Genomic DNA, 12,176 nt, shown 5'->3' on the forward strand with positions numbered 1-12,176 from the left:
GCCACATCAACATGTTTGTTACTAAGTTGTCCAAAACAACCCAAATAAAAAGTGAGACCAATGTTCGTGCAAAAAGGATGCTCATACTTGAACAACTCACGTAGCATCACACCATTGGTTTCTTTTCATAAATAAAGGTACATTTCATTCAATTACAAGTAGTTATTATTGTATTAACAACTTTAAAGTCACAATCGATGCAATATTAAGATATTAAATATTGGTATTAAATCAAAAAGTGTGGGTATCAAATGAACAACTCCTATCACAACCATTGAACGCGTTCAAATACTGGGTCCTCTCTCCTCTGTAACAAATATAATATTAGCCGAAAAAACTTAAGCAAGAGCTAGTTCTCCAAGTAATAGAAGCCTTTCTTTAAGAATCAAAATCATGTAATTCACAATATATTAAGATCCTAAACATTGTCATTTTGACTCTTTAAACACCCAAATACATAGGTACACACATACTAGTTAATTTGCACTCAAAATACTTCACACATGTAAACAAATTCATGATATTAGTATTTGAAGAGTTTAATAATCTCTTCCTATAGGAGAGACGAAAATTTCGACATTGAACTTTTACCAATAAAGACATGGAGCATCTCACTTTAAAGGTAATAATTTCTACAAACAAAGAGGATAGTTTTCTCTCACTGGCTGCTAAAAAGAGATTCCAAAGGATTAAACGGAGACAATGGACATCAAGAGACTAAAGTTGCATGTAAACACAACAAAAAACCAAAATCTTATGTGACACTATACACCACAAAACATGCGACTCAAAAAAACGAAATAATCTTTAACGTGCACAAGGCTAAAGATAGTGTATGGGACATAGTGCTTCACACACACATTTCTATAATTTAGCCATTTTCTTGTACAATTTGGTGATGAGTGCCCCCCAGCGTCTTAATAGTCCCTCTCTGGAATAAACATACCCAATAAATCATTGTCAAGCTAGTAGCAAAACTATCCCTGTTGTCCTTAAAAGCATCACATTATAAAATGAAATGCTTTTACCTCACTTTATTTTAATTCTAATATTGGGAAGAAAGAATGATGTTTAACTCAAGGTAATTAACTAGAGATCAACTTTCCAAGATTCATTGGTCATTTTACTACTTTCTACTAAAACCTATTTACCAAAATTAATTATAGAAGCTTCTTCTTTACATTGTGTAAACCTTGTCTACAAGTGCAATAATATTTGTCAAAGGTTTGCTCAAAGTAAGTCTAGTTTAATTGGTAGTGGGAATTACTGTGGACATTCTGGCTGAATTGCAAATCTTACAAGAATTGTAAGACATTTCTCAGTCACCAATCTATACACCTTTATCACATATTATTTGAGAGATGCAAGTACATAACAATGATTGGTTGAATTTATCTATTATGCTTAATAAAAATATTTCATATTAAGCGTAGTGTATGGTTACTATCTGAATTTCTTAGGCACCTCTTACTTGGAAAGCCTATTAAATTGATAATTGCTCATTTGTCGAGTTCTACTTCTTGTTAGGATTTGCAGTTGCAAGAAGGCCCTAAGGATGGGCAGCACACTAGTCTCACAAGTTGGGACCTTGTGGAAGATGCAGTAGAGTTGCCTAATGGAGGTTGTGGGCTATACCTAATCATCGTGACATCCTCCCAATGCTAATTTTATAACGTTAGTTGCATGATTCCATTCCATCCCACTATATTTTGAGTATTTACTTTACATTTGTAGTTGGGTACTATTATATGGGTTTAGTTTATAAAAAAAATATTGTTTCAAAAGAAAGATTAATCAGAGTGTTTGTTAGACATCCACCTAACAAGATCTCAAATTTTTCTCTTCAAACTTTACAATAAAAGACAAGAAACCCTAAATTTGAGCTTCGAAAAAGCTACATTACATAGACATCCTTATGACCATTATTATGAGAAGAAATACATGAATAATTGGAAGAGCCTAAAGTTCAACTGGAAGACTTTTTTGGTTAGGGAAAATACGTCTAGGGGAGAGAATCCACTACTTGAGCACCCTAACTTTGTGCTTATCAAAACCTTGTGGAATTTTTTTTTAAATCCCATTTTTAACAATAGCTTACTTATCAATTCATTTGCCTATAACTAAGGTTTCAAGTCAATATCATCCACATCAACATGTTTTTTGTCAAGTTGTCCAAAACAGCTCAAATAAAAAGTGAGACCAATGTTTGTGCAAAAAGGATGCTCATACTTGAACAACTCATGTGGCATCACATCATTGGTTTCTTTTTATAACTAAGGGTACATTTCATTCAATTACGCTAGTTATTATTCTATTAACAACTTTAAAGTCACATTTGGTGCAATATTAAGATATTATATATTTGTATTAAATCAGTAAGTGTGGGTATCAAATGAACAACTCCTATCACAACCACTGGAACGCGTTCAAATACTGGGTCCTCTCCCCTATGTAACAAATATAATATGAGCCAAAAAATCTTAAGCAAGAGCTAGTTCTCCAGGTGATAGAAGCGTTTCTCTAAGAATCAAAATCATATATTTCACAATATATTAAGATCCTAAACATTGTCATTTTGACTCTTTATAAACCCAAATACATAGGTACACACATACTAGTTAATCTGCACTTAAAATACTTCACACGTGTAAAAAATTTGTGATATTAGTATTTGAAGAGTTTGATAATCTCTTCCTACAGGAGAGACAGAAATCTCGACATTGAACTTTTACCAGTAAAGACATGAAGCATCTCAATTTAAAGGTAGTAATTTATTCAAGCAATAAGGATATTTTCTCCCACTGACTGCTAAAAAGAGATTCCAAAGGATTAAAAGGGTAAAATGTACATCAAGAGACTAAAGTTGCATGTAAACACAACGAACAACCAAAATCTTATGTGAACATCAATCACAAGCACCTGAAACTAGAGTTCTTTAAATTATCATCCAAATAAAATGTTATCACTACTGATCGATGCCACATACTGCTACGAGGTGCTTTCAAGTGATAAATATGCACTCCTTTTTAGAATACAAGGAAATGAACGAATAAGTAGTATGGGCATTTCCTGAGTTTTAAAAAAAAAAAAAAAAATTGGACTTTTAGAAAACTCCAATTTGACTGACAAATTAGGGCTCCTGACTGGTCAGAAAGGTGAAGGCAAATTGAAAATTGAGGTGTACTGATCACCATAAATCCTGTTTATTCGGGGCCAATCTTTAGAATTCATTACGTTTCCTGAAGGTATGAAGTTGAAGTTGATTTATTTTATTTTTATACAAATTTATAAAGCTGAAGCAAGCATGCCACAGAGAATACAACCATAGGAACATCATGTTGTCATGGATACTATCTCCCATATCCAATTTATGGCAACCACTACATACCAAGCTGACAAGTTGGCATCCTAGATGATTTTGTAGTTCAAATGCTTATTTCCCGGTCTATTACTATCAAGTCCTTACCTATTCTCAAACTGAGAAAGTTCTGAATGGCGCCGAAAGTGGGGTTGTGCCATTAGTGTATGGTTATTGAGGGTGGAATGATGTTGCCTGATTTGTTGAGCAGGGGAAGAGAAGATAGACTGATTCAGGGCACCTCCTTTATTTGGGGAAGTCTGACCAATTGCAAATTTTAGCCTTTGAATTTCTTCCCTCAATGCATCATTCAAAGCTGCAAGTAAAAGAGAGACAATTTCTATAATCAAATGTAGCCCAGTTAAACCATTATATACTATGAACAAGCGGATCATTCAGGAATTGCCTCTGCCACCTCACAGGTGTTGAAACATCATGAGAATAATAAACAACCTTCAATCAAAGTCCATAATTGGATTAGAGGAGAAACGGTCCTTATTATCCAGAATCATTTAAAGAATTGGAGCAATTATAGAACAATATTATGCCAAAAACTCTTGCAACATTGACATTATGCTTCCTATACAATAACAAGATAATTTTGGCAACATCCAACAGTGAAGGAACATTTATAGAAAAATCTAATGCTAAAAACTCTTCATGCAACTTTGACCTTATGCACCTTTAGAGCAATAATAAAGGTTTCTTAAGTGATAACAAACAAAAAAGTATAAACAAGACATAAATTGTATTATGGAAGGAGAAAATCATTGAAAGAAGGCAGCAATAATATAGGTTTTTAAGCAATAATGGTCATTGTTATATAGAAAAATATTATGCCAAGAAATCTTGCAACTTTGATCTTATGCTTTCTATACAATAACAAAGATAATTTGGACAACACCCAACAGCAAAGGAGCAATTATAGAAAAAATCTAAAGCTAAAAACTCTTTATACAACTTTGACCTTATGCTCCCTTATAGCAATAATAAAGGTTCTTTAAGTGAAAACCAACAAAGACATAGAAACAAGACATGAATTCTATTATGAAAGGAGAAAATTATCGAAGGGAGGCAGCAATAGTAAAGGTTTTTAAGTGATAATGGCCCTTCAATCGAAGTCCAGAATTGTATTAGATGACAAACAGTCCTTAATATCCACAATCATTTAATGAATTGGAGCAAATGTAGAACAATATTAAGCCAAATAATCTTGCAACTTTGACCTTATGCTTCCTATACAATAAGAGATAATTTTGGCAACATCCAACAGTGAAGGAGCAATTATAGAAAAATCTAATGCTAAAAGGCAGCAATGGTAAAGGTTTTTAAGTGATAATGGCCCTTCAATCGAAGTCCAGAATTGTATTAGATGACAAACAGTCCTTAATATCCACAATCATTTAATGAATTGAAGCAACTGTAGAACACTATTAAGCCAAATAATCTTGCAACTTTGACCTTATGCTTCCTATACAATAACAGAGATAATTTTGGCAACATCCAACAGTGAAGGAGCAATTATAGAAAAATCTAATGCTAAAAACTCTTCGTGCAACTTTGACAGTTATGCTGCCTTAAAGCAATAATAAAAGTAAAGTGAACCAATAAAGATGTCGAAGCAAAACATAAATTGTATTATGAAAGGAGAAAATTATCGAAGGGAGGCAGCAATAATAAAGGTTTTTTAGGTGATGACCAACAGACAAGAAGAAACAAGACATAAATTGTATTATGAAAGGAGAAAATTATTGAAGGGATGCTGCTACAGGAGACAAGAATCGGAAAAGAAGCCCATTGCGACAAAAGTTAGAACATGGAGTAAGGACATACCAGAAGATGACGATGTTTCTACCTGGTAGGAATGTTTCAAAATGGAAACGGAAAGGGTAGAAAGCCCATAATTCGTCAACTACAACCATCTAACTGGAAAGTTTCATTGTAACTACAATTAGAAGGAATTTCATTTGGGAGAGAAAGTTGGACATCAATCTTGTGATTTAAAGGTGAATACTTTATGCCTTGTGAGACACCTTTAAATGGGAATGAGGAAACATTTAATATTCAGATTGCAATGGCATTGGAATGACATAATGAGGAGAAAAATTACATGAGCATGCAAACAAGTAATGAAAACAAATTCAAAGAAGGAAACCAAATTCCTCTTGTTTTAAAAACTGATGCACAAGTTTCCCACCATCACCGTAGGACCAATAAATTTTGTATTCCAAGGCCTCACAACTCACAAGGAAACCAATACACATAAATAACTGGTAATTTAAACTTTACACAGACTTCACAATATGATATATATATATATATATATATATATATATATATATATATATATAAAACCTAGAAAAGAGACAAAGGCTTGGGAGAAAGAAATATTTCATTTTGACTTTGATTGAAGTATCATGCATTGAGTAATTTTTTAAACAGAAATAGCATAATTCAGATTGTTTTTATGAATATTACCATCACGAATATGAGATTGTTCTTCTAGAGCCTGTAAATGCACCTTCAGTTCATTATTCTCCACAGTCAATCCAGTTGTATCTCTCTGCACAAAACAAAGTACAAAGAGATGGGAAAAAGAAAAGAAAAGCATGTGTGACTTACAACATGCAGAAGTAACCAAACGTATGCAGATGAATAGGTAGTGCAGTCAGTTTCTTATCCATGGGAAGTGAGCATGAGAAGACAGACAAAACAACAATCAGATCCATCAAACTTCCGAACCTAACTGATGCAAATTGAAAAATCCACATCATATATTGTTTGTGCAATTAAAGTAAATTTGAAAAATCCGATAATTGATCAAGTGACAAGATTTCATAAATATTCTAACAATTTCTAGGCACTAAACTACCAGAAACAATTTGTTTGCATTCAATCATTTTTCACACAATATTCTGTTAACAAATTGTGTTGAACAAATATTGCCATTAATTTCACTAAACTCTCTGCATTTTTGTATAGTCTGAAAGCAGTATAGGAGCTTGACTTTAATCTTGACTACTTGACAGCCATGTTTGTTGCAGATTACCCTGACTTGTCAGAAGGAAATTGCTTAACCACCCTTTCTTAGTGACTGATCAGTAACAAGAAATTAAGATAAAAAATCTATTAAAGTTGATCAATAATTCTGATAGCATGTTAGAGCTACGGAACCTCCGAGATAACCTGCGAAACCAAAATGTCCTCCTACAAGAAAGAACAGTAAAGGCTTATTTGCCAATAATGTAGTGCAAAGTGTATTAAGATCAAATGTGATCAATTAACATGTCAAAATATACAAATGGCACCTTAAAGGTTGCCACAATACTGGTATGAGGGATTGGTACTAAAATCTTAAGTTGCTGGTTCGGGTTCAAATTCAGATTTGAAACCAGTTTACTGGTATGTCAAACTTTTTGAAATGGGGTTTGGGTTCCTTAGTACAAAAACATGTAAAGTACATGTCTGTGTGTGCGTGAAGCATGAATCAAGATTAAAATGTTACATAGCATTAAAAAAGAAAAATCCATAAACTTGTAATCATAGCATCATATCAACATCAAAATATTAAAATAATAATATTGAGTTCAAGTATCGTTGTTTTGACTTTCAACAATTGGAAATTTATACAAAGTTTCAATCATTTAATGGATCATCCAAATCTTCTTCTTCTTCATCAAAGGCATTAGTTGATTCACAAATAGCACCAATGCCAATGGGATCTCTCGCTTTCCAAGTCTTCAAATGCTTATTACTTTTCCACCAAACAAAGAGATTGTTTGTCCATAATTAATATCATACTGAAAAATGTTAAAAAAGTAGCCTGCGACTCCCTTCACCTATTGAAGATATTGTTTAATGTTTATAATATTGATTTATCACTATAGACAGCTTGCAATTAATCAGACATGGTTCATCATCCACAATTGGATATAAAAATTTCACAAGAAGAAAACTTGAGGGCTAATTTAATTTGATGTAATAAATATGTTGATGTTGAAGATCTTATTCAAATCCTCTAATAATTGTTTCCTGCACTAAATTATAGAATGTTTCTTTGTCTTAGTGGAAATGTACCTAGTTCGCACTTGGTTTGTCTAGGTGTGCCTTGGATCTGCTTGGGTTCGTCTAGGATGAACTAGCCTGTCTGGATTCAAACCCCGTCCAAACCCACAGGTAAACCAGATCCAAACCAAGTAGCAGGTGAAACAAACTTCAAAGTCAATATGGGTAGGTCTATTTCAGAAAAACAAGAGACCAGAGTCTTTGGAGACGCCACATTTGTTTACTCTAATTTAATAATCTATAGAAAATATGATGACATTGAACTTGTTAGAAAGCAAAGTCTACCAACACAACTGAGGGGGCAGGGTTGAATAAGTTGTGTGCTTAAACAACTTAAAAAAACTTTATCAATTCTAAAACATACAACCAATACATGCAACAACCATAAGATGATAACCATGCACAATGACACACTATTTGTTAACTAGGGAAACCCTTGATCAGAGGGAAAACCCCGGTGGGAATGATGCCCACAAGATGTACTAATATAAAAGTTCCTTGTGAAAGGGTGAGACTCTATTAGGAGCCAATTACATACAATCAGTAAATATAGTCCCTTTTAAGAGACTCTAAATCCCTGCTAGAAGATTCCAACCTTGTTAGGAGCTTCTTCAACCCTATTAAGAGCTGATAGGAAGTCAACTGAACCCACTATTCAAATTGCTTCAGAACTGTCTTCACTAAACAATTCTCAAGGTAACATATCCAAGGGTGAATTGACGGATACACCAACTTTTCTTGCCAATACAATTCCTTTGAAGTTCTCAGCACATCATCCACTACTTTGATCCCATCAAATTTGCATCCCAAAGCTTGCATACACCAATGAGACAATTACAACCAAGGAAAACATCTTTCCTTTATACCAAATCCTAAACAACTAATTGAGTTGGCCTTTAGGCTTCCCCAACGTACAATGAATAATAAAGGACTTCGATAAGATATTACATTACATGTTACATAACAATTACAACTTCCCAAAGAATATAGTCAAAAGTCGGTTTCCAACGAATATCCCACATGTCATCCTTCAGCTAACTCCACAAAATGATCGCCAGATTCGGCTACCTCAAACATATCACCACGAACATGTCCTCAACCAAAATCCAAGCCCATTGAACAAGCTTCAACCTCGCCAAAGAGATACAATTCATTTATCAGTACTTTGTTCCCTGCACATTGACTTGCAACCAGTCTTTTACAAAACTGCCATAACTCACTAAAACCTTCATATTACTTTCTGCGAACATAGATACAATATAGGAACTCGATAAGATATTACATTACATGTTACATAACAATTACAACTTCCAAAAGAATATAGTCAAAAGTCGTCTTCCAGGGAATATCCCACATGTTATCCTTCAGCGTACTCCACAAAATGATCACCAAATTCTGCTCCCTCAAACATATCACCACAAACATGTCTTCAACTGAAATCCAAGACCGTTGAACAAGTTTCAACCTCGCTGAAGAGATACAATTCATTTATCAGTACTTTGTTCCCTACACATTGACTTGCAACCAGTCTTCCACAAAACTGCCATAACTCACTCAAACCTTCATATCACTTTCTGCGAACATAGATACATTGTAAAGCATATCCAAAAACAGAATTCTGACCTTGTAGAACATAACAATGCAACTGCTGACCGTGCCGACCAAAACTCTCACTGTAACTCTAATTGTTCTAACTAGAAAGCATATATGTTGACATCAATGACAAACCAAGTCATTAATGCAACAGATAGCACTCAATCATTTCTCCAAACATGCTAACAAACTCCCCCAAAGGAATACTCTCTGAATTCATGCTAATAGAACTTTCAAAACAAGTACAACAATAAAATTTAACATTAGCTTTAAAGTTTGAAATTTAAACATACAAACAACAAAAGTCTTTGTATCAAAGTCAGAGTTGAAGTTCACATTATATATTTAATATTAGATTACATATTGAAATTAAAAAATGCTGATAGTTTGATAGGCTGGCATGCAAACAAAAAATGAAAATCATAAATCTACTGCCTACCCTTCTATGTCATGATCATCCACATCAAAGTCGTCAACTATAATGCTCACCAAATACTTGTCACTCACAAACTTAGGTTCCTTTGTTGGTAGTACAAATGGTGTTAAATCACCGAAGCCATCATACTTCAACCACTTCATCCATCATAGCTCCGACTTCTCCATCAAGCAAAATTTTGTTCCATTTTGCTAAAGGACCCCCCTTGAACCTAGGTTCTACACAAGAGAACACAATGTACACCAAGTTCCTTGCTTTCTATGACCAAATTGTGTCACCACTTTTGAGATGACTTTGTCAACTTATTTTCTCATTCTAATACTGTTACAGCCCATGTCAAGTGGCATGAAAAATGTAAGGGGTCCTCAAAGGGGGCATTTACACACAAAATTAGATTTTTAATATGTCTAACTAGTATCCCAATGTTACAGTGATATACAATATTATCCTTGGGATTCGCAAGGTGTATGGTGCACCTAAGCATTCTCCCCCTTGTACATGTTGCAAAAGCAGAAAAATAAAGCATAAATTTTACAACACAGCTCATAGTTCATCTTGTCTGTATATAAAACCTCGAATAGCTTGAAAATTCTTCTTCCCAACTAAGGCCTATGTCTAAAACTGACATACATAAACAAGCATGTCACTGCAAACAGAATGCTTCTCATGGCAGCATGGTTCACTTTCCAACACCCTCAAGTCTGGAACTTTATTATTCGTTTGCAACCAACAAATATATTCCCAATAGATACCTTCTGACCATCACAACCACCAATCACAGAACTAGCATCCAGTCCGTCCAATCTCTCGTGGTAGATTTCCTCAGCTATGCCTCAGCCAACTCAATAGCTGATCTAGTCATTTTGCAACTATATTTTTCAAAGATCACGTGTACACCTGCATCAGTCATCTTACCATATATATCAGATTTTGAATCAACCCAAAAGCATCCATAACTCCACAAAGATTCTTAACTCTAGTATCTTTGAACCTCGACTTTACCTAGCCAACTATATTGTGAGAAGAGTTTACCAAGTACCTCCATAAAAGCATTCATACTTAGCAAACACTATTTATAGGAGTTGTATGAAAAGATGCACAAGAATCCAATAAATGAACATTACCACATGCATGAATACTTGTAGATGCCGTGAAACACCTCACAGTTCACTTCTTCATTGGAGGATGATGGATACAAAGAACTATCATTATCATTGAATGCATTAACTTTAGTGATTTTCTTAAAATTACATTCTTTTCTGAAATGTGCCAATTTCCCACACTTCCAACACTTTACCTTAAGATTTATTCAACCACTTAAGCTATATCTGACCTTTTTCATACTCCCTCTTTCTTTAGACCACCCTCTCACATAGAGATCATCATTAGAGGCATCATTCGGGAATATTCTTTTAATGTCCTCCTTTAGTAGTGCTGCAACAACCTCTTCACATTTTAGCTTAGAAGTTCTACTAATTGAAATTATCAAAAAAATTGGATACCAAAGTTAAACTCTTACCTTCCTCATCCATTTTTACATGAATGAATGTCAATTGACACACAAATGTATTAAATGAATTTGAATGATCATCAATAGAGTCCACATTATTTGTTTTAAATGAATTTGGTTTCTTCTTAACAAACAAAATTGTTGACCACACTCTTTGTCTGATATCGACTACCAATCTTGTCCAACAAATGCTTTGTAGAGTTTTTACCTGAAAATTTTGTTGATAGAGGGTCAAAAAGGCACTAACTGATAGTACTCCTTGCCTCGTATCAAGCTTGTCCCGTCCATGTTGATTCACTCCCATAAGAAGAAAACTGAGTGAAACAGTTGCAACAAAAGCTTTTATATTTTAAAGTTTAAACTCAAAGTTTTGCCAATGAACTTCTTAATCTCCACTCTTGATTAACTAACTCTTAAATCTGATTTTCAGATCAGACCTGCACCAAAAATAAAAGGCCTCCACTCCAACCGCAGCACTCACTCTAAAAAGAGATGCTCCTTCCTAAAGAATCAATCCAACACGGGGTCTGATACCAAATGTCAATCATAATAGTTAATATCTTTTATTAGAGAAATAAACATCTCTTTAATCTGTTCTTAGGTACTGTTATAATTATAATTAGAAATTTAGGTAGTATAACTTATATCAGTCTGAAAATTATATGGAAATGACAAGATAATAAGAATAAGAGAGTTGACACAACATATATACTAGGAAACCTTTATGAGAGAAAACTGAGCAATAATTAAAATTCTCCAATTGTATTACTCCAGAATCAAATAGGGATGGTGGGATGTGTTTCCGGTATGAGGCTATTTTTGGGCCATCTTTTAGGGGATGGCAGGGGGTAGCTATTAGAAGTAGGGAAATTTTAAAGAATATAGATAAAATTTCAAGTATTCATATCATAACATTAAGAAAGCATTCCTCATAGACATTCAAGAAGCTTAATACATAACATTAGACTTGAATTGAGATTTCTCATTAGGACCGATAAACAGATTAACAAAATTAAAATGCTTTCATCACATATTATATAAAAATTATTATAACAAAATGACAAAGGCTCCCAGATTCAACTATGAAATGACAAAAACATAAAAATATATATGGCAGCCCCTAATCAGCAGATGCAACTGGGAGGTCTGTGTCAAAACTGAACCTAAATTTGAGTCATTGCTAGTATAAGAAGCCATCTTGGGCAACGGAACCC

General features: G+C 33.9%; 1 protein-coding gene across 1 annotated transcript in view; it reads right to left on the reverse strand.

Moving 5' to 3' along the window:
* Positions 1-2,914: 2,914 nt before the first annotated feature.
* LOC149531094 (transcription factor RF2b-like) overlaps positions 2,915-12,176 on the reverse strand; it is a 64,522-nt gene continuing 55,260 nt past the window's right edge. The window contains exons 3-4 of the mRNA XM_089808947.1: positions 5,837-5,921; positions 2,915-3,674 (exon numbers count right to left, since the gene is read on the reverse strand). Of these exons, the coding sequence (XP_089665073.1) occupies positions 3,463-3,674; positions 5,837-5,921 (297 nt within the window). The 3' untranslated portion in view covers positions 2,915-3,462. The remainder of the gene's footprint in view (positions 3,675-5,836; positions 5,922-12,176) is intronic.

This window comes from Cupressus sempervirens, chromosome 11 (assembly GCF_028749045.1).
Source record: "Cupressus sempervirens isolate cs-2001-9-10 chromosome 11, ASM2874904v1, whole genome shotgun sequence".
NCBI lineage: Eukaryota > Viridiplantae > Streptophyta > Pinopsida > Cupressales > Cupressaceae > Cupressus > Cupressus sempervirens.